Source organism: Panthera tigris, chromosome B3 (assembly GCF_018350195.1).
Source record: "Panthera tigris isolate Pti1 chromosome B3, P.tigris_Pti1_mat1.1, whole genome shotgun sequence".
NCBI lineage: Eukaryota > Metazoa > Chordata > Mammalia > Carnivora > Felidae > Panthera > Panthera tigris.
Window position 1 is genome coordinate 29956233 of NC_056665.1, and position 24633 is coordinate 29980865.

The 24633-nt window shown below is 39.0% G+C and overlaps 1 protein-coding gene across 1 annotated transcript in view; it reads right to left on the reverse strand.

Annotated features, from left to right (window-relative positions):
* Positions 1–5268: 5268 nt before the first annotated feature.
* The window catches only part of TSPAN3 (tetraspanin 3), a 29107-nt gene continuing 9742 nt past the window's right edge, over positions 5269–24633 (reverse strand). Inside the window, exons 2-7 of the mRNA XM_042988330.1 lie at positions 20492–20683; positions 20199–20273; positions 15494–15595; positions 14461–14613; positions 14113–14196; positions 5269–6162 (exon numbers count right to left, since the gene is read on the reverse strand). Of these exons, the coding sequence (XP_042844264.1) occupies positions 6070–6162; positions 14113–14196; positions 14461–14613; positions 15494–15595; positions 20199–20273; positions 20492–20683 (699 nt within the window). The 3' untranslated portion in view covers positions 5269–6069. The remainder of the gene's footprint in view (positions 6163–14112; positions 14197–14460; positions 14614–15493; positions 15596–20198; positions 20274–20491; positions 20684–24633) is intronic.

Sequence of the window (24633 nt, forward strand, 5' to 3'; positions counted from 1 at the left end):
AAACTAGATGCATGCCATCACTGAGCTCCAACACCTAATGCCAAACACCTTCCCATAGCTATTCCCAGGCCCAGCCACATCTGCCTCAGTCTGGTGAACCAAGATGTCTGCCTATTTCCCATCCTGGCGTGTGAGGCAGTAGCACAGGCCCGGAACAAAGCTGCCACCAGCAAGTGGGCACACCACCCTTAACATCCTCACAGGATTCTCAGGACCCCAGGGATGTGGCTTTCCAACTGTGTCCAGCAAAGCCCCACTTAGGGGCCAAAAGGAGGAGGAAGGGAGTGCCTATTTCATCTTGAACTCCACTTGTAGAGTTTATATGCTGGACTAGCAGTGGTTCTCAATCCTGGCTTCTCAGTGGAGTTTACCTAATAAGACTTTCAAAAATGCTGATGCTTTGGTCCCACCTTAGATAGACTGAAACCAATTCTCAGTCAGCCGAATTTGAGCATAAGTATTTTAAACATTCTCCTGGTGATTCTAATATGCAGCCAGCGATGAGGACCTTTCTGGCTAATGGGTTTTTCAGCTTTAAAAAAATAAAATAAAATGGAAATCCTATTCTTATGGCACCATAGTAACTTATTTTAGACATTCAGTGCCCACTAAGTGCCAGGTGCTGGGGATGCAAAGATAAACACATTTCTTTTCTATCCTATTATTTCCATGTCTATTTTTCTTTCAGTGAATACACTCAGGAGAGAAGGACTTGTGTGTAAGTCCATTTCCCCAGGAATAGGAATGTACACAGCACTGTCCAAAAAGGTATTTAGCAGGAACACTTAGCTTATTTTTGCAAGGTCACTAACACCCTCAGGAGACCTCAGACACACTGTAACAAAGAGCCACCCAGAATGTGCAAATTATTTTCAAGAACTGCCCCCCAACCTGTGTTGGATACAAGATCAATGTATCTAAGGTGGAGGTGCTCCCTCACACCAACAATAACCAGTTAGAAAATGTATCAGGAAGATTATCCCACTCACAGCAGTAGACACTGAATTTCATAGAAAAGTTTCCTAAGTAAACTTAACCCTGTTAAGATATGTAAGGGGAAAAAATCCACTACCAAAACCCTATCAAATTAGGCAGATGACAGAAACTGGAAATCCAACAGATACAAATGGCTAAAACATCTTAATAGTAAAAGAATACATATTCTTATTTATTGGAGTGGAAGAAAAATAAATGCTAATACACAAAATGTCAATAAGGGTATAGGAAAATGCACACTTTCATACTCTAGTGGGAATATAAATTAGAATAGCTTTTCTGGAGGGCAGCTGGACATAACCATGAAAAGCTTTTAATGTGCCTTTTTGTCCAGAGTAAATCCATTACTCCATTCTTGCATCCACGTAAAAATGCACAACATGGGGTGGTGAAAACGCGCTGGAACTAGAGAGGTGGTTGTGCAACGCTGAATGCACTAAATGCTGAACCATGCACTTTAAAATTGTTAATTTTATGCTATGTGCATTTAACTCAATAAAAATTTTTTAAAAATTAAAAAAAAGTTAAATGCTTAATAGCATGTGTACAGAAGTCTGCACTGCAGCAAGGCTGGAGTCAATCCGAATGTCCATCTACTGCACACTGGTTAAGCATGATATTAATATACCCATGCAGCTGACAAACAAAAATGACAGAATTCTACATTCTGGTACAGAGTACACACTATGCTGTGAAGAAGAAAAAAAGACCTTGTAGAACAGAATTCATATATTAGCAGAAAGCAAAACTAAACCCCATCACCAAATCTAGTTTTTTGTATATGTAAATAGTCTGGAAGGATACACACCATCCCTAAACTTTACCTGTGGGTACTTTTTTAAAATAGTTGTATGGTTTACATTTTTTAAAGCACTATTACTTTTGTTAAAAAAGAATTATGAACAATTTTTAAAAGGGATTAAGACAAGCTCTGATAGGATGAGCGGCAAAGACACCCCTGTAGTAATGCACACAGCTAGTGTCAGGGACCAGGGATCCTCAGAGAAACTGATTTCAGGGCACCAGGGGTACAAGATAAGCCTGGGACATCTTGTTAAGTCAGAAATTACAAAAACGTTCAACAAAAAATGTCAGGACACAAAAAGCAACTTGAAGGGGCTCCCACTGGCCAAATCTGAAACTATTTGAAAACCAAAAGCAAAAAAGGACAATAATGAATTATAGATCACTGGGGAAAAAAATGGGACTTGATCAGTCCATAATGAATTTAAATGTGTGTGTGTGTGTGTGTGTGTGTGTGTGTGTGTGTGTGTGTGTGGACATACATACATACATACATACATAAACAAACTGGGGGAGAAGGCAGGGAGGACAGACTGGTAAACATGGAAGGAGTGCCAGAATGGAAAAAGTGTTTCACAACCATCATAGTAAAGATGAAATCTAAAACAACAATCATCATAGAGAAGATCAAATCAGGCCAGAATCAGCAATATTTGCTAAACCTAGGGGAAGTTTGGTGAGAAGCAGGATTTTTAAACAGTCTTACTGTATGGTCTCCAGAGATGGCCTGAGTTGGGAGAAAACAGTAACTATACCATTGAGAGAACAAAAACCACCTTAACTAATGTGTGCCAAACTCGCCCTTCCTCACCATATAGAAGTGAGGACATTTCTCTTTTGCCAGCTGGAGGAGACTTTGTGTTTCAGTCTGGCCTGGATCTCAGCGGCATTCTCCATGGTGGCTCTTGGCTCTCCTGGCTCAGTGGTGGGCACCACTAGGGAGTTATCCTGCAGCACAGGGCAGGCACTGCACTCCTGTCAGGTCCAACCCTCAGACCTGCAGGGCCCTCCTCTGACTTTCTCAGTTCCTTCCTTGTCCTCTCTTCCCTTGACCCTGGGTGTGGGAGCGGTTTCCTACTAAGCTGCTTTAGAGCTTTTTTTAAAAACCGCTTTTAGTAGCTAACCAATCTTTACCACTGTTAGCAACTGTTTATATTGTTTCCTGTTTTCATATTCCCCTCACTGCACCCTGAAGGATACACCAGGTGCCAGGTGATCAAAATTAACATCACCACGTCACCACTGTGGGGCAGATGGCATTGTGTGCTCCTGATTGTTACACCCTGAGAGGACACATGACACGGGTGGTGCTCCAGCCACCTGGAATGCAAAACCTAGTCTAATCAAGAAGAAACATCTGACAAACCCCAAACGAGCAGCAGCATTTAAAGGAAGGGACTGTATTCTTCCAAAATGTCAGTGTCATAAGTGACAAAGTTATGGCAATGCTCCAGATTAAAGGAGATCAAAGAGACAGGACAAATGATACCTGGTCCTTGACTGGATCCAGAACTGGAGGAGATATGGTGTAAAGGACATTATGAGGTCAAATGAAACACGAATGGTAGGTTAAAGTACTGTATCAGTGTTTAATGTGCTGAATTAGAATATCCTTATTCTTAGGAAATACCCACCAAAGTATTAGAGCTAAGGGCCATGAGGTACTTACAGAGAGAGCACATGCAAAAACACAAATGACAGATCAAACAGGGCAAAATATTAATAGATGAATCTACATGAAGGATATTTGGGCCTTCTATTCTTGTAATTTTTCTCTAAGTTTGAAATTATTGCCAAATAAAAGTAACTTTAAAAAAGGCAATAGGATACAGCAGTGGCCCTCAGCCTTCATGCTCTGGACGCTACCCAGGTTCTGGGATCCAGGGGTCTGTAGTTCCCAAAGTTCTTTTAGGTGATTCCAATGTGCAGACAAGGGTGGGACAGCGACACAGCCTGAGAGCTCATCCATTAAATCCAGACATAAAAAATGGCTCTTTTGCCCTCTGAAGAATAAGCATTGGGGAACAGAGTCTCAGGTACTACAAACTCCCAGTCCACCATTAAAGGGAAGAAGCTGCGCTTTCACCAGGCAAGCAGAGAGGAACGAGTAAAGCAGACTGTGTGGAATTAGCCTCCTGGGCAAGTTAAAGGAACAGGCTAACAATTGGTACATTTTCCCCAAAGCAACTGCCTACTCTAGAGGTTCAGTTCTGCTGTGCAGAAATTGCTGAGGACAGCCAACATCGGTCCAGATATTGCTCACCCCAGCTCCAACCTGTGACGGGACAGCCAAAGAATGGTACATATCGAAAACCGGAAGGGAGAAGAAAAGAGACGGCTGGGGGGAGAAGGCAGTAGTGAAAGGTCATGAGGACAAGCAAAACATTCCTGCCTACTGTGCAACCTGTAGGGACAAGAGATGGGATGAGTCAGAGGAACACAGCAAACCTCCTGTAGTTCTCAAAAACCATGAATGTTTTAGTTAACTTCCACTCTGTGAACAGGAGTTTGTTTTTACTCTTCTCAACGCCTCCATTTTCAGGCAGGACAGACCTGCATGATTTTCCCCAAATTGATAGATCCAAAACCGAATGTGAACTCATGCCCATAGATACGGTCCTTACTTGCTTCCTAGCTCTGTTACTAATTCTGTTTCCTCAGTTGACTGAGCCAGAAACATGGGCCTCAACCTAGACTCCTTCCTTCCTCTCCCTTTTCTCTATCCCATATGCAATCAGTGATGGAATTCCACCATCCCTCTCCCCACCTCCACCAACGATACCCTACCCCACGCTCTTGCTCTGTCCTGAGCCATTACACCTACCTCACGCCCCTTCAATCATCCTCCCTACTGCAGTCACGGACATCCACAATAGGCACACACACAGCTGCCTCATTTTCAAGTAACATTGAACCTCTACAGGATGTCGTGGGAGACCCTAGAGGACTTGGGCTTTGCCACTTCAACTTTTCCCAGCCCTGTTATTTTAAGCTCCAGGTACAACAAGCTACTTGAAGCTCCCTGCACACTCCGACCCATCTCGCATTCCTGTGTACTTTCTCTCACAAAGCCTATCCAAACTCTGGGCTCAGGCCTCTCCTCCAGGAAGTTGCCTCTGACCTCTCTGGGTACCTCCTTTGGGCTCCCATTTTTTTGTTACTATAATCATTGCATTGTATGGAAATTAACTGCTTCTGTATATAGTCCTATAATAGGACTCCACATTCCTCCAAGACAAGGAGAGCATCATCACCGTATGCCCAGTGTCATGTACACGGTTAGGTGTTCGTATTTGTAGGATATACTAGAGTGAAAAGCATCTCTGGCTTTTTGGATCCCAAGGCCTTTAGAATTTGGCAACTGATCTAATTAAAACACACGCAAATCATGTAGACATGCACCAACATTTAAAACATTACACTGCTCCTTGGGAACTGAAGTATCCCCAAATAATTAAAAAGTACATGTTGAGGGGTGATACAGAGTTTATTGAATTAGATCCTTCTATTTACAACTGAGATCACATCTACATACTATTTTGCTAGTCTACATGGGTACATTAATCCTAATGAGTTTAGACTTATGATGAATGGGCTCAGTCATACAAAAACGCACACACACTCACACTAATTGCTTTAAAACAGTAGTGCATATATTATACTCCTCCTATAAAGCCAGCTTTGATTAAAAACTGCTACTTTCAAAGATCAGTCTGATTTTGAAGATGAACCAAGAGACACACTGTATGATTCTAAAATCTATTTTAGCAATTTTATACAGTTGCTATCTTATTGGACTACAGTATATGTTTTTTAAAAGGACACTGATGAGGGGCACCATCTGGTGTTAACTTTAACCACAGCTGGTTTCCTCCCCCTCCCCCCAAAAACCTTTGGCCAAGAGTTCTCCATTGTGAAGACTGAAAGGGCCCCGGGACACTCCGGTAGCAGCCCCATTACTGCATGGAGGTAACAGAAGTAGGTCCAAGCCCTCCTTTAATTCTCCCACACTATGCAACCTGCAAATGGTTCTGAATTAGAACATATACTGCCATACTTAAAAACTTAGGGACATGGAGAGTCAGAATAAGGGAAAAGAAAGTCATAGGTGGGTAGGGAAGTAGGTGGGTACATGAAGAGCCAAGCTGCTTTGTCCAACACCTGTGTGCTTTAACTAAATGAACTCAGAGGCCAACGCAGTAGACCTGGCTCAATTCACCTTCCAAATCAGAACAACAAGACTAAAAAGCTCAGGCTTGCATTTTTCTACTATGCATAGGTTCCACCGGTGATGAGGAGCTCATAAGCAGGATCTCTACTCCTTCTGCACAATACGATGCATGCACACAGCATGCCCAGCAGCTGTGGGAAGAAAACAACAGAGAAAAAAGAAGGCTGAAGACCCTCTCATAGCAAGTGTGTAATTTCTTTGTTGGCAATGGAGCTGTTTCAAAGTTCAGTGATCTCAAATCATCAAAAAAGCAATAACAACAGTAATAGAGGCAATTTCTAATGACTGTATTATCTTTTTAGGAGCTGTTTAAATACCAACTTTTAGTTTCCCTGCCTAAGAACACCTAAGAACAATACACGAAGAGGAGAAATGGAAGGCTCTCCTGCCATTCCCACTCTTGATCAATAGCAGTGCTCTAAAAAAAAATAACTTTCTGCAATGATGGAAACATTCTGTATCTGATAGCAAAGGTCTAGGGAGTAGAATGACCAAGACTTTGTGAATTTAGGAAATTTACTGGTGGTCTTTTCAGACATCTGGATTTGGGGACATAAGTTTTATTAACAACCACAAAATTCACTACACGCATGAACAGCCCAAAAGCCTTATGGTGGAAACCAATCAATTCGTCTGAAGGTTTTTGTTTCTTTCATAATTATTTACTATTTTTGAAATCCAGATTTGGCTCTGTGGTATTACATACATATTACTTTTTAAAGGTCACTCTTCCTTCATGATTTTATTTTAATAAGCCCTAATCCCTCTGTGGCAGCAAGCTGGAATTGTAATAAAGTCATGCCATGTTATTTTGAATAAACAAGAGGATTAAACTGGATTAAAGAGAAAATGATTCTAGAATTTTTGACCTGGCTTCTTACAAAATATAAATAGTAACCAAAGAGCTAAATGAGAGTAACTTAATTTGCTGTTCTAACTTTTCATAATGGTTTCAGTTATTTGATTTTAAAAGGCAGGGCTTTCTGTACATATGGGGTCAATCAATTTCAACAAAATGTACCAGATCTATAAACAGGCTCTGAATGTTTGAAGTGGAAGATTGCTAATGAGATACATATACAGAGAATAACGATGTCCTCAATCTGAATCCCCATGGTATAAAGTCACACATTCCAATTTCCAGCCTCAATTAGCTCACATTCTACCCATTCAAGATATATATTTGCTGCTTAAATCCATCAGTTTCATTACATCAATATTTGCTGAGTGCAGTAATAGCACAAAACACCTTGAAGACATTTTAAAAGTGGATATTGTTGAAAATTGAGTAAATATCTATAGCCAGTCTAGACATGTTTAGTATCTAATTCCTAAAGAAATACATTTCTACTTACTGTACATCCTCAAAATAGCTATAAAATCAAACAGAATTATGTTCCCAGGCAATGTTAAATTAAGCAATAAAAACGCTAAGCTCAGAAATTACTGATTTTCTGGAAAAAAAATCTCTCTTCCCAACCCACTTCCCTCACATTCCTTTCAGTTGGTTAACTTCTAGTGAAGGAGTCAGCACTCTCAAATGGGATCTGAAATAAGTATCATTTCTGTTCCTGAGTTTTATTTCAATTAAGTCAACTTGACCTGATTTTAAAACAATTAAATAAACTTGATAAAACCCTACTCATGCTTGGGAATGAGTCTGTTTATGAACATTAAACTCTACACATTAACTTCTTATATTCCAAACCTCATCACTAAGTGCTACAGGCCCACTTCCAAAGCTCTGCTATACTGAAATTTCACTGATTAAAATTTTCCAACAATAGACTTGGAAATATTTTAGCTTTAGAGTTATTTCTTGCAATAAAAATTTGCCCTGCAACATTCAAGCCATGAGAACTAATCTGCACTTAGTCTAAATATAATACCAAGCAACTGCAAAAAATAACTGCTAAATACAGAGGCAAGTGGTAATTAAAAAAAACTGACTGCCAAGGATTAAAATGTTCTAGAATATACTATGTAGGGGACATTATGGGAAAATAGGTATTGTTTGTTATATAAGGTTTTGGAACTGCACACTGGAAACACCCTTTTCTGAGAAAAATGTGGAACTCTGTATCAAAAAGTCACTTATAGGGGTGCCTGAGTGGCTCAGTAGGTTAAGCATCTGACTTCAGCTCTGGTCATGATCTCCTGGTTCCATGGGTTCAAGCCCTGCATTGGGCTCTGTGCTGACAGCTCAGAGCCTGGAGCCTGCTTTATATTCTATGTCTCCCTCTCTCTCCCACTTGTGTTTCTCCCACCCCCCTCTAAAATAAATAAACTTTAAAAAAAAAAAAAAAAAAGGAACCAAAGGTTACATACAATATGGTTCCATTCATATATTTTGAAAAGACAAAATTTTAGAAATGGAGAACAGATTAATGGTTGCCCAAGGTATGGGGGGAGGAGGCACAGGATGGAGGTGGGTGCAGTTAGTTATAAACAGGTACCAGGAAGAATCCCTATGGTGTTAGAACTGTTCAGTAAACCCACCAGGTCATAAAACTGTACAGAACTGAACATACACAGGTAGAAATGAAAAATCTGAATAAAATTGGTGAATTGTATCAGTGCCCATACCTTCGTTGTGATATACTACAGTTTTGCAAAATATTACCCCAGGGGCGGGGGGGACTGGGCAAGGCATACAAAGATTTGTCTGTATTACTTCTTAAAAATGCACATGTATAGGGGTGCCTGGTTGGCTCAGTTGGTGGAGCATGCGACTCCTGATCTCGGGGTCATGAGTTTGAGCCCCACAATGGGGCTAGTTTCCTTAAAAAAAATACATGTGAACATACAATTATAACAATTTTATAAAACAGCAAGGTAGAAAACTGTATACCATAAGCTTCTATTTGCATAAAAAATATTTATGTGCTGTCTAACCACAACTACTTCTGGGAAGATATACAGAAAACTGGTATCAGTGGTTAACACTTGATGAGGGATGGGGAGAATGGGTCTCAAGAACTAAGGTAAAACTGAGAGAGAGACCTACATTTTACTAAATTTAAATAATCTGAAAAAAATTCTATCAAATGGGTAAAACTTTCAAAACTTTCAGAAAGTTAACAAGATTTCATTTCCTCTAAACCAAAACAAAACCTAGTCACTCAAGAATTAGCTTCCCAAGCCTTAAAGAAGAGTTACTTGAAATATTTAAGAGTGTATCAGAATCAGCCCACTAGATTTTACCTATGTGGGGGCCCAATGTGAAGTGTTATTCACTTATGTTTTTAACTCACATTAATGAGTAACTGGCCGTCAAGAAGCAGCAGGAGGAAATAGCAGTCTCAACCTCCTTCACACTTGGCAATATAGACCAGAAAAAACCAACATGGCTTTGGGAAACAGTTCTCTGTGAAAGTTTGCTCTTGGTGATCCATCTTGAGGACATGCCAACTTTGTAAGACTCCAAAGACAGACAATTCCCATTTTTCCCATATTTACTTTGCAGAAAGCCTTACCCTAGCAAATACTTGATATCGTCAAATCAAAACATAGATTTTTGTCTATTATTATGACCAGATCTTTTAAATATAAAATTCCTAATTGATTAATTGTTAATTTAAGAGGCTGGTGACACTCAACGAAGTGAAATAGCTTGCTGATTAAAAAGACAACAAAATAAAGGGACACCTGACTGGCTCATTGGTTGAGTGTGTGACTCTTGATCTCAGGATTGTGGGTTGGCACCCCACATTGGGTCCAGGGGAGATTACTTAAAAATAAAAACTTAAAAAAAAAAAAAAGGCTAACAAAATAAGAAGTGCAGCAAAATCCTAAAAATCTTTCTCCGACATTAAAAAATCCTGTTTAACAATTAACTAGTATTTTTCAGGGTTTTTTTATTTTTTTTATTTTTTTAATGTTTATTTATTGAGAGAGAGAGACAGAGTATGAGCAGGGGAGGGGCAGAGAGAGAGAGAGAGAGAGAGAGAGAGAGAGAGAGAATGAATCTGAAGCAGACTCCAGGCTCTGAGCTGTCAGTACAGAGCCCAATGCAGGGGTCAAACCCACAAAGCATGAGATCATGACCTGAGCCAAAGTCAGACGTTTAACTGACTGAGCCACCCCAGTGCCCCTGTTTTTTGTTTTTTTGTTTTTATCATTTTGGTCCTATTCAAACCTAGATCATTTAACTAGACTAGAGCAAGAGTTAGCACGTGTTTTCTGTTTTGTTTTTTTTTTATTAAAAAAAAATTTTTTTTAATGTTTATTTACTTTTGAGACAATGCGAGAGACAGAGTGCAAGCAGCGGAGGGGCAGACAGGAGACACAGAACCTGAAGCGGGCTCCAGGCTCTGAGCTGTCAGCCCAGAGCCCAATGCGGGACTCCAACTCACGAACTGTGAGATCATGACATGAGCTGAAGTCGGACGCTTAACCGACTGAACCACTCAGGCACCCCTAGCACATGTTTTCTGAAAGGGCAATATAATGAATATTTTAGGCTTTGTAAACCAAGAGACAAAACTGGGTCTCTGTCACAACCATGCAACCCTGCCACTATAATACAAAAGCAGTCACAGATAATGCATAAATGAGTGTGGCTAACACAAAAAGAGGTAGTGGGCTAGACTGGTCCACGGGGCCTACTGATGGCCAACACGTGAACTACAGGCTTTTATTGGTAAATCAGGTTCATGAAAACATTTCTTCTTAAATTCACTTTTACGCCTTAGAACTTCAACAGAATGCAGTACTTCATTCAACAGAACATGGTACTTAACGGTACCACAAAGTACTCTCAAATTCAAAGGAAACAATGCTTCCAACAGTTTTGATACAATACTACCAAAAAGCATCTTTCGATCTTTAACATTATTTTTCAAAGTTTTATTTACTTAAGTAATCTCAGAGTCATGGGGTTTACCCCAGTGGGCATGGAGCCTGCTTCAGAATCTTTCTCTCCCTCTGCCCCTTCCTCTCAAAAAAAATAAGAAAAAGAAAGTAATCCCTCACCCAACATGGGGCTCGAAATCACAACCCCAAGATCAAGAATTGCATGCTTTCTGACTGAGCCAGCCAGGTACTCCTAACATTATTTAGAACTATATTTCCTATGATAGCTCTTAGCTTTCTCACTTTAGAACCTGAAGGAAAGTGCTAATGATATTTCAATGTTATTACATTGTGTATTTTATTAAGCTGAAGTGTCAATTAACTGTTAGGTTGCATAACAGAATTGAGGAATTTAATCTTTTGAAAACCTTAATTCTTCACTTTCTAATTCGAGGCAGAGTACAATGGGCCAGGGTTCAAGCTTCAGTGATGGTCATTAGTCATACTATCCTTGCTCCCCCTCGTTTTCATGGCCTTTAAAACAAAGGAGAGGTGCCTGGGTGGCTCAGTTGGTTAAGTGTCTGACTTCGGCTCAGGTCATGATCTCGCAGCTTGTGAGTTCAAGACCCACATCAGGCTCTGTGCTGACAGCTCGGGCCTGGAGCCTGCTTCGGATTCTGTGTCTCCCTTTGTCTCTGCCACCCCCCCACTCCCCTGCCACCAGCTCATACTCTGTCTCTCAAAAATAAATAAATGTTAAAAAAGAAATTAAAAACATAATGCAATTACGAAGGAAACAGGGACTGGAGACTCTCCAAGTGTGCTTTTAGCTCTAACTCTATCAGGATGAGCATAAAAGTACACTTTGGATTGTTTTTACCTTTGCTCTGGTTTTCCAAACGCAGGGCACCAATCTACATCAGATTTTGAGTATCAAATGTTTAGGTACTCTTTATAGGTTTATAGGTACTCTTTAAAAAAAGAAAACATATTAGGGAAAATTCTTTCGTTATTTCTAATGTATGTTTTTTCCCTTAAAACCAAAGTTTAAAAATTTTCAAACCATTAGCATTTGAATCTGTGAAAGCTCTGAATCCTTGACTTAGTTTTGCTGAACTGAACACATCAAATCTTTATCAGCCATTACTTAAATAAGGGTAATTTAAGTATAAAATGCATAGAAGAAGGCATACTTAAAAATTAAAAGACTAGCTAAAATATTTATTAGCCCCCAATGAAAAATATTTAATGAAAAAATATCTGCCTGGTTAATAAGCTTAACAAAATGAGGGATGAAGCTAAAGTAATCACGTGCATCAGTCTTCCTTATACATGCTGTATATTTCATGACCACAAGCACCTTACAGTTTCAAAGCTTTTTTTTGCTGCATGCTAGTATGTGCTGATTTATTAACACAAATAAGATAATTAAGAATGCACAGACCAGGATTTCACTTGGGAAGAGACTTCCTTCATGTTTCATTATTTTTAGCTAAATGAATATGTTTGGACAATCAAAATATCATCCCTGCTGATCAACATATTACTGCTATGCTGAGCCACAAAGTAAATGCTTAGAAGGGCAGAGACCATAGCAAATAAAGAGCTAGGCTTTTAAATGAATCATTTCAAAGCTGTTTGAGTACCAGCAAAGTAAACAATCACCTTTAAGGCATTTCTCATTAAATACACTAGCTTTTCTTCAAATACACAGACAGCAGGCAATCTAAGCAACTTACCTTTAAACTAGCAATTATGTTGGTTTTATCTAACAATTAAAGGAGAACTACACTTTCTTAAAATAGATTCTAGGCCTGAAGCATATTTCAAAAACAACCAAAAGAACACTCTGAGAACTAGATCTGACACAAAGGATTCTCAATCGTTTTAATTTTTAAAAAATATTTATTTATATTTGAGAGAGAAACAGTGCATGAGCAGGGGAGGGGCAGAGAGAGATGGAGACAGAATCTGAAGCAGGCTCCAGGCTCTGAGCTGTCAGCACATGTGGGGCTCGAACCCACGAACTGTGAGATCATGCTCTGAGCCAAAGTCAGACTGACTCAGCCACCCAGGTGCCCCGGATTCTCAATCATTTTAAACAGTTGGTTATTCTCAGTTGTAAGATTCCTCTAAGATGTTCCTCTAACAGAATCCCTAAGATACATTGTATATGAAACTAGCAACGTAGGTAGTTGTACAGAGCAGAAAAATAGCTATCTTTATTTGTTTTCAGGTGAGGGCTAAGGATGTGGGTGGAAGGGATTTTTTGGTGAGGGAGGGAGGAAGGAGTAGATAAAGTGAGAAGTAATTAAACAATTACCAGCTCCTATGCATACGCCATTATTAGGTGGGAAAAAGATTGTTTTCACTGGTAGAAGTTGGGAAGACAAGTTCTCTCAGCTACCAACAATGATATGGTATACTTTTGGATGTGCTAAGTGATGTCACAGACTCCTTGATGGCTATTAGTCTGATAAAACTAAGCCCAGAAATACAGAAGAGGTTAGAACCTCATTTTGACTTCGTCTTTTCTGTAAAGCAACTCAATTGCTCCTATCAGCATAAGAGTCTAGTGTTGTAGTAGGAGTTCCTGATGTACATATATGGACATATAAAACCCTGAGGACAGAAAAATAAGAACCAGAAGAAGAAACAGTACAAAAAGATTGAAATGAAGCTTTCCATTTCCATAGTGAAATAAAGCAGTACAATTTTTAAAAATTCTGTGAAGTTCTATTAAAATACCTCCCAAGAATACATTAGGGCAACAGTATGTATTTTTAATTTTTTTTTTTTTTTTAACGTTTTTATTTTTGAGACAGAGAGAGACAGAGCATGAACGGGGAAGGGCAGACAGAGAGGGAGACACAGAATCCGAAGCAGGCTCCAGGCTCTGAGCCATCAGCCCAGAGCCCGACGCGGGGCTCGAACCCACGGACCGTGAGATCATGACCTGAGCTGAAGTCGGACACTTAACCGACTGAGCCACCCAGGTGCCCCGGGCGACAGTATGTATTTTTGAACAGGCCACTCACTAGTCAAGTCAAGAAAGTAAAGCAAAGTCTCCTCAAACCTAGTCCCTGCATCCAGATCTCTGGTTTCTTGGAACCATTATGGGTCTAGGACTAGAGACAGGAAATGGAAGACGTTGGAAACTGACGGCCAGTACCTCAATGACTTCCAAGTTATCTATATACACAAGGATTAAATGCACTTAATGATTAAAACCATTCATGGTTGACATCAGAGAATGAGCACATTCTGATAACAACCCCTGTGCTTACCTGAATAGCTGCAAATGCCAGTGCTGCCCAGATAACATGCATCATGATTTCTTGTAGCTTCTTCACAACTAGAGCTTCACATCCCTGAAACACACAAAGTCATCCTCAATAAAAGTCTTTTTTTAAAGTGAAAGCTATAAGGTCACATATCACTACTCAGTGGCAGAAATGGAAATAACAGAAACCCAAAGAAAGAAAGACAATGTTTTTAAAAATAATTTACAGTAACATAAAACAGCATAAAGACAAACAAAAGAGTGTAGAAAAGAAGTTCTAGGTAAAGATAGTTCACAGAGACAACCAGGTTACCAAGCTAGATTCAAGTCTTGGCCAAGAAGCCAAACTTACCTCGGCATAGAGGTCGGAGGGGTGGGCCAGACTGCCATTACAGCTGCTGGCGGTCTCTCTGCAGCAGCTAAGAGGGACACTCTGGTTTTTGGTTTCTTTGAACCAGTCTGTATTTTCCCAGTCTGAATAGTTGTGAATTCCACAACAGTGCAGCTAGTGGGAAAGAGAACAGAAATATTAGTCCTCCCAAGACACACAGATCTGTGTTGAACTTTAAAATTCTGTGCACTGCAGAGCTTTAAGCTACTCTAGACCAGTTAAGTTCAATAAAACTTTCTGCAATGATAAGAATGTTCGGTGTCTGCTTGTTCAACATAGTAGCCACTAGGCACCTGAGGTTACTGAGCACTTACAACGTGGCTAGGGTGACTAAAGAACTGGATGTTAAATTTTAATTAGCCACATGACTAGTAACTTTAGAAATTCTACATGAAAAGCATATTACCCACAAGGGGTAATTTATAGCTAAGAAAAATCTTCATATCTTACATGTTAAATATTATTTCCAATGATAATATATTTCAAATATTTTCTCCGAAATGTCTGGGATTTGCTTTAAGATAATCTAGCAAAAGATATGTGGGGTAAAAGATGAAAAAAGATTAACAAAAAATTGAAAATTTTGAGGTAGGTTTATGGATATAAGGATCTACTATACCAGTCTCTCTACCTTCACACATTTCCAATTATCCATAATTTTTTTTAACGGTTTTGTCTATTATCTTTTCTGGTCTTGCTTTCTAAAGGTATATGAAGACCTCTTACCTCCTTGAAGTCCCTTGAGGATCCCATCTTTCCTGTGACACATACCTCTCTTCCATTATCACCTTTCTGACTAATTACTTTTTTGGTAAAAAGTCACTAGGTGACAATGGAAGAAACTTTTCAAGAGTGAAGGTGAAAATATCAGACACACCATGAAGCTATCCATGGCTACAAAAATACATGTTTAATTTACACAGTAATAGCTGAGTTTAAGGTTGACCCAACAGCGACTGGCCCTCAAAATCGAATTCACCTGAAGAGAGCTCACCTGTCTCTGAACATAATCAATAGCCCGGCTAGCGGCATCAGGGTTCGTTCCATTGTAGGTCTTATACACTTTCTGAATGCTGCGGTCAACCTCATTTTCCACCTGAATCAAAACAAAGAATTCGGTCCCTTAAAAATACTGGTAAAATTAACATTTGTCAAGGCTCCAGCTAAGAAACCTAACTGACATGTATGCAGAGTTGCCAGATATCTTTGTGAATTTCTTTTAAGAAAAAAATTTTTCTCCCTGTCTCCACAGAGATTCAGGTAAAAATGCAGACATATTACATCACACACTATAAGCATTCAAAGAGAAGACTGTGTGCAAGACAGCAGATTAACAATCTATTCAAGAGAGAGAAAGCAGCTGAACCCTGAGACAGATGTCCTAAATTATAAATGAACTGCTTTTCTTTTCAAATAAGCTTTCAGTGGGTTGGATTTACTCATTTTCCTTTCCAAAAGTAGATTAAAAATAAAGACCTCCCACAAGATACTTTTGGAACAAATACCAACATACTTTCCATTTTATTTATTCAATGTTTCGATTTAGCCAAATACACAAAAGTAATCAGCAGGTGAAAAAAAATCAGTCCTTACAAGTAGCATTTTATGAAAAAGGTGCAGTTTGATGTTATATGAATTAGGCGACAGGAAATAAACTCTTCATAACTTATTTCTGTCAACCACTAAATGGCAAGAAAAGTACCATTTAGTAAAATGTGTTTGTACCAGATTCTCCTTACCCTTCTAAGATGATTAGACCTACTTAGTAATTATACCAGTTATGTGATTTAACTACAAGGTGATAACCAGTAGGGGCAAACCCAATACATTCTTTTTTGGGGCACAGTTACCTGGTACCTTATGTATCAATGGTTTGAAAATTAGATTGGCATATTATGCCTTTGATTTAAAATTATAAATTACAGTAACAATACTTCTCTTTTTTTTCTTAAGTTTATTTATTTTTGAGAGAGAGAGAAAGAGAGAGAATCCCAGGAGAGTCCAACACAGGACTTGAACTCCCAAACCATGAGACCATGACCTGAGCCGAAACCAAGCCAGCACCTCTATTACGTCTTTATCATAGCCCTAAAGTTATACCCCAATTAATTACTTTAAGGCAGCCTGTTTAGCCTTAAATGGTACTTAGGTGGAAAGGAAAAGCAGGCAAATAGAAAGGCGAAAGAAAAGGAAATGACTAAGAAAGAGGAAAGAGGGGCCAGACGGGAATGGCTGGCAACAGCTGCCTCGGTGTTCAAGTTGGCAGGACCCTCATTCATCAGGATGGGCACAGAAGGTAGGATCTCAACTCATAATCACCTTTTTCTATGTCCAGAACAAAGGCTTTTTTTTTTTTTTTTTAAAGTGGCAATGGAAAATGAAGTCCTCAATTTCGCTCTAAAAAAGAAATCAGAAAATGTGTATTTCCCCCTTTCCATACCAGGAATTTATGGGCTGAGGAAATCTGAACAAACTTCTCATTCTGAGGTAATTTAAAGAAAGTTAAATACTTACAAGTTAGAATAATAGAACACTTTGCTATATTAAATAAGATTAGAAGTCTTGACCTGTAATTTTTTTTTCATTCAACAAATCCATAAATTCATTAATATTTATTATGCCAGGTGTCTTGCACTGCTGGACAGTCAAAGATGACTGCCTTGCCCTTAAAAAGTTTGGAGTCCCCAGGCTAAATCTTTAAAAGATACACTGTAACAGAATTCAACAAGGGGGAAACAGAAAACTATCTTGTCCAAAAGTTATTACTTGCTTGTTGATTTAATGTTTCTATTATCCTGCCTCAAATGAGGAAAGTGAATTATGATCAGATATTACAACAGCCTCTAATTTAAGTTCCAGAAGGATTTTACAAAGGGCTACAACATCTCCCTCATGTGGAACAGTCACTAGGGTATGCCTATAAAGTTCAGTTAAGGATTAGCTGGAAATTCTGTATGAACAAATCAATCAAATGTAATAGTCTGGGGTTAGAGGTAGGCCTGGATGAATCAAATTTTAAAATGAATCCTTCCTTCAACAGAGAGCTGAAATGTAATATAGATGATAGCTGAATATTCCCTAGCATGTCTTGGGTAGAGACTATATGAAATAGTAAGAAAACCCTTTGGCTGATCTCTACCCTGAGTCCAGAAATTTATGTCATATAATTCATTAATTTATACATATAAAACCCGTGTTGTTCAAAGGTTAACTGGGTGTATGTATATATATGGGTACCCATATACATATGTTTGTCAAATATAGATGTGAAATCCAAGTAGGCCATCTATGATTTTGACAAGGTTCTAAAACCATTCCTCTCGAATATTTGTGGAATGAAAGGACCTAACCATGACCCTAAACTGACTTTCACATACTCTCTCCATCCCAGGAACATATTGTTGTTGTTGTTTTCATTATTATCCTACATGTAAAAATTAGTGGTAAATGCAGTTGTACTATAGTTAACAAATGGAGAAGCCTCCCATGCATGGTCAGGAGTAGTTGGTTGGTTAACTGAGGCTTTTAGAAAAAGTACAGGCTTTTAGAAAATCACAGGCTTTTAGAAAAAGTACACATCTTCGGGGCACCTGGGTGGTTCAGTCAATTAAGTGTCCAACTCTTGATTTCAGCTCAGGTCATGATCTCACAGTTGTGAGTTCGAGACTCGCGTCAGGCTCTGTGCTAACAGTGCAGAGACTGGTTAGGATTCTTTCTCTCCCTCCCTCTCTGCTCCTCCCCTGCTTGTGCCCTCTCTGTTTCTCCCTCAAAAATAAATAAATAAAACTTTAAAAAAATGAACATTTTCATTTAGCTTAAAGCACAGAAATGTGTATTTCACACCAATCTTAAAATGCAAGCCTGTCTTTTCTTTGCATAGGATCCACTGATTAGAGCTCTTTATCATTTGTTCTGCACAAATCACATCCTTAGTACATTGACAGCGACTTCCAGTTTGGGTTTCTTTACACTGCAGAGACATTGCAACACAATCAAAGTGTCGAATTCTATTAATTATTAATAAATTTCCCCTAAACTTTTACAGTAATTGTACTCATAGCTGATTTGATCAAAAATGTTTTAGTGATTGAGGTGCCTGGGTGGCCCAGTTGGTTAAGCGTCCGACTCTTGATTCTGGCTCAGGTCACAATCTAACAGTTTGTGAGACAGAGCTCGAGTCTGACTCGGCACTGACAGCACAGAGCCTCCTGGGGATTCTTTCCCTCTTTCTCTGCCCCTCTCCCACTACACACACACTCTCTCTCTAAGTAATGAAACTGAAAAAAAAAAGTTGTAGTGACTTGTTTTTACCAAGTCTCTTCAAATTATTCAATTTTCTTTTTTTCATGTACTCATTTTCTTAGACTTCATCCATATTTAATTAACCACACAATTACACTAACAAGTACTTGGGATTACACTTGCATCAGGCCTAACAGTTCTCAGTCAGACCTGGTTCCTTCCCCATGTTCTCTCACAGACCTTTCCTCTAACAGAATCCACGTATACTGAATTCCATCTTTGCATCTGCTTCTCACAAGACCCCAACTGACACAGCACAGGATACATTGTAGAAAAAAATTACTGTAGCAGAAAAATACTTTAAAACTGAAATAAATAATCAAGTAAGCTTACAGGAGACTTCCCGAGATCAGAATCCACATTAAACACAACCTTTTGACACCTATATAGGTAACTTCAATGGAAAGAACTATTCAGAAAAAAGAGCCTGAAACGTTGCAGTATTCTTAAACATAAAACAAAAGCTCAGTTCTCTAGTATGTGCTCTTTATTAAGCCAGGAAACTGGACTTGTGTGTTCACTACATGTATTTTTTCTTTTCTTTTTTTTAAATTGAGGTATAATTGACATCTAACATTAGTTTCAGCATGATTCAATCTTTTTATATGGCAAAATGATCACAATAAGTCTAATTAACTCCTTTACCATAATTATAAAAAATTTTTATCGTGATGAGAGAACTTTTAAAAGTTACTCCCTTATCAACTTCCATATATGCATTACAGTATTATTAACTTAGTTGCCATGCTGTACATTACATCCCCATGACTGACTTACTTTATAACTGGAAGTTTATACCTTTTGACTCCCTTCACCCATTTCGCCAAAGCCCCCACATCTGGCAACCACCAATCTGTTCTGTATGCAATTTCTTTCTTTCTTTTTTTTAATGTTTATTTATTTCTGAGGGAGGGGCAGATAAAGGAGATGTGGACAAAAGAGCTGAAGCGGGCTCTGTGCTGACAGCAGCCAATCTGATGTGGGACTCGAACTCACAAACTGTGAGATCATGACTGCGCTGAAGTCAGATGCTCAAGTGACTGAGTCACCCAGGGCCTTCTCTCTGTGCAATTTCTAATTAACTTTAGATTTTTTTTAAGTTTATTTATTTATTTGGAGTGAGAGAGTGAGAGGGGGAGGGGCAGAGAGAGCAGGAGAGAGAATCCCAACACAGGGCTTGATCCCACAAATTGTGAGATGATGACCTGAGCAGAAATCAAGAGTTAGATACTTAACTGACTGAGTCACCCAGGTGCCCCAACTTTAGGTTTTTAAAGCAGTGACTAAACTGGAGTTAAGGCATAAGAAAATGTTTACTTTGATAAAATGAGTTTGTTCTATTTCACCCGAAACACTTAAATTGCCTTTTAAAACATGAACTAGAGTAGACAACATACCTTTGCTCTGTAAACGTATCCCAAAACCACTACAACAACTTCTGTGACAAAAACCAAGAGGAGGATGATGACAAACTGTAAGGAAGAAAACATTGTCAAAAATTAAATACAAATTTAAAAAACTGATAAAAAACAGTTACCAGAGGTAACTGCTAGAAGACAAGTGCTAATTCTGTTCCAATTATAAGAGCCAAAGAGTCTATGGAATTTTATGTTCAATTCAAGCCAGTAACACAAATGAAATATTCCCACATATTATGATGACACATGCAGTCAATAAAGTGCTAACTTACTGTGGCAAGTCCGCAGCGGCTTTCTCGGATTGTGGCACAGCAGCCAATTAGCCCAATGATAAAAAGCAGGGCTCCTACAGCTATGATCACTACAGCAGGGATGAGAGTGTACACATCTTCAAAGAAGTGGTCATAGTCATCGTAAGTGATAAAGACATAGGCTCCCACATAGCATAAAATGCCAGCTGCCCCCTGTAGAAAACAAGATCAGAGCACTGGTAAAAGTCTCTAAGCTCTGATAGTAAAATGTTCCTACTATTTCTTAGCAGGTTATAATTTAATGAGATTTGCCATCACTTTTAAATCTACTTATACACCTTTTTACAGTGAAGCCAAAAGGTCTATTATTCATTAGTAAGAACATTTCTTTACTAAAGTTGAAAAGTTTCCCAAACACTACCTTCTTTTCAATAATTGATGGCTCAGTTAAGACCAAGAAATCATGAATACAATAAATAATACTGACAAAAATTACCCCCCAAACACACAACAAAGGCTTATTTGTAACTCAACTAAACCTCCACCACAGATCAGCGGGGTGGTGGGATACCCCTTTGCTCATTGTAGTTGCCCTCAACGAATGAAGAAATTATGCAGAAGTGGCAGAGCCAGGATTTGAACCCAGGCAATCTGACTCCAGAATCTGCATTTCTAACCTCTATCCACCCACTGGGAAAAATAAAATATAATAACTGCTAGTAACCTTGATATCCATTTTCAAAATGCTTACTGTCCCAAGTCAAGACTGTGAAACAACTCAAGAACTTTGCAAACCCTTAGATTTGTTCTTTAGAATGGTGCTTCTCAAACTCTAAGATGAACAGGAATCACCTAAGGATCTTATTAAACTGCAGACTCTGATTCAGTAGGGCTGGGGCTGGGCATGGGACTCTGCATTTCCAAGTTCCCAGGTGATGCTGCTGGTTCTTGGACTACACTTTGAATAGTAAGGTTTTAGAGCACCTAAAGGGAAAGTGAATGTAGAAAGTCATGGAACAGAGATATGCCTTATTTCAGCGCTGCTCCAGATACCATTCTCCAACTGCAGAGTTTTACATGCATTCTCCTCTCTACTGTTGTCCATTTTGCTATCACTGTGTACCTGCTCAATGCCTAATGCCACTTGCTTATATGGGAATGATCAAATGCAGTGTGAGGCTAAGTGTTAAAATATCTGGCGTAACGAGCTACTATTTGTAGAGCACTTTGAGACTTTCACAACAAAAGAATTATTTCACTATCCTTTAAAATTTAACACATAGGGGTGCCTGGTGGCTCAATCAGTTAGGCATCCGACTCTTGGTTTTGGCTCAGGTCATGATCTCACTGTTTTGTGAGTCTGAGCCCCACGTTGGACTCTGCACTGAGCGTGGAGCCTGCTTGGGATTCTCTCTCCCTCTCTCTGCCTCTCTGCCCCCCTCAAAGAAATAAACTTAAAAAAAAAATTAACATATAAATCAATAACCTCCAAACTAGAAAATAGCCTTCTACAATGATACTAGAAATATCATGAACTCTCTCACATGAGAGAGTTTATTTATGTCTAGGGGACCCATTTAGCTTGGGCAAACCAGATCAAGACATTAGCTTGTTTAAAATCAGGATGAGGCAAATAAAATAAAGCCCCTGATGAACAAAGCTGCTCTTCCTTGCTACTCACCTCAGATTCCATTACCTTTCAAACACCCTGAGAGAAAAGTTGTACCCAAATGTACCACATATTCTCACTTCTGTACCTCTATGCGGCTCTCTTTGGAATGCCCTCTCCACATCTGCCTGAGAACTCCTTGTCCCCATTAAAATGCAAATTCTTGACCTTTTCAGTTTTTCAGGCTGGATTAGGTGCCCTTTATCCACTCACCCCCTACATGGCTCTAACAGCATTTGTTACAACTGTTGCAACTACATTTATCTCAGCGCACGCGTACACACACACACACACACACACACCCTTATTATGACTACAGGTCTCAGTATACCTTTAGGGCACAAACTTTGCTCATCTGTCTTTTAGCCCTGTAACACCACCCAGCACCTAAAACGGTGTTTGGCACAATCAGTCAACATTTATTGAGTACAATTCATCTCATCCTTTCCCTTGAAATCACACCCCTGCCCCATTTTTATCATTAGCTTTGGTGTTTTTTTTTTCTCTTCAGTCTAATATGTATAGTGTTCAGTTCACTATTCAAACATGATTTGGCAACTTAATCTATCTTACTAAATTCCTGATGGCCATCACATCTGGAATAGATTAGTTTATAAATGCTGCACTTAGAGCAACCATGCCTGTTCAAAAGTTCTCAGAGTTCACTGACATACTTAATCTGGGGGTATATTATTATGGGATGAAGGCAGGTATAGGAAAGGGAAAAGAAGAAAAGTAGCTTAACTAATGACAGAAGTACATGGACTACTGAACATTCTTACCAAATACTACTTTTTCTTTGGTATAAAGAAACTATATATCTGCAATATAAAAACACACACATGTGTGTATACACATACTTTGCTAAATACTTTCAGTGTTCAACTGATTTAGAAGAAATCCTAAATACAAATTAATCAAATTGTGTGCAGTTTGTCTTCACTAGTCATCTTTCCATCCTTTGGGTTCTTAGCTTTTCTTACACTAAAAGGCAATATTTATTTCTTAAAAGGCTTAATTAAAATAAACACAATGGGGCTCCTGGGTGGCTCAGTCAATTAAGCTACTCTTGATTTTGGCTCAGGTCATGATCTCAAAGGTTCCTGAGTTCAAGCCCCACATTGGGTTCCACACTGACCTGCTTAGGATTCTCCTTCTCCCCCTCTCTCTTTGCCCCTGCCCTGCTTGTGTGCATGCTCTCTCTCTCTCTCTCTCCCTTCCTTCATCTCAAAATAAATAAAACTTAAAAAGTAAAAAATAAGTAAAAAAAAACAACTCCATTTTGAGCTTCCAATAAATGAAATTTTAGTCTACAGAAATATGAGTGAAAACAAGATAAAACTGGAAAATATATATACTCAGCAATTAATCTGAAGCACAGACACTGAAATACTTGCATTTTAAATACAAAATGATGAGTTTTCCACCTGAAGAGACTCACACTTGGTGCTGCCTGGGAATGGGCCAAGGGAAATGCTTCCTGTGCTGCTACCTTTCACCCAGACTGAAGCACTCAACTGAAAGTGACACTCTGAGGAAGCAGAAAAACAAACCAACAGCAGATACAACCAGACATGTAACAAATGCAATGGAAGGCTAGCAGGAGATGCCATTTGTAAGGCTGCCTGTTTTTTTTCCTAATAGACTTGAGAGCAGTATCTTTTCCCAAGCTGCAAACCAGTCAACATCCAATTCACACAGCAGAGCTGAGAACATAACAGAACTCTATTTTGAACACATAGTGGGAAACAACTTACTAGTTACACACCAAAGCAGAAACTGTGCTGATTGCTGATATGAGAGTATATAAATCACATGACTTGGAAACACAGGCTTATTTCCTAAATAGAAGACAACTTCAAAATTTTCTTTTAATGACATTTGTATAGGGTCTGTATCTTAAGTTGCATAATAAACAACTTTATGAGGGGTGCCCGCGTGGCTCAGTTAGTTTAAGTGTGCAACTTCTGATTTCAGCTCAGGTCATGATCTTGCAATCATGAGATTGAGCCCTGTGTCAGGCTTACACTGGACGTGGAGCTGCTTGAGATTCTCTCTCTCCCTCTGTCCCTCCCCCACTCACACTCTTTCACTCTCTCAAAAATAAAACTTAAAAAAATAAAATGGAGAAAATTCAAAGAAAAAATAAACTTATGAAATGACAAGTTTCTTTAAAAATATAGGGTAGGTGTCCTAACAATAGATGAAGACCTAAAAACAACAATAAGAAACTTCTTTAATGACATCTAACCATCAGTATGAAAGACATAGGTAGAGTTGTAAATGGAGGGGAAGCAATAAATAATTCTGAACTAGTATGCATAGGGACTTTGTTGTCACACATGTTTAATATAGGAGTTATGGCTATTAGAAAGGTTAAAAGGTGAGCTGGGTTAAATCCTGCTTTTGAAGGGTCAGGATGGGATTGGGATCTATCAAAGGATCAGGACTTTGCCAGCAAAGCAGCTGCAGAGGGGGAGGAGGTACAATAGAA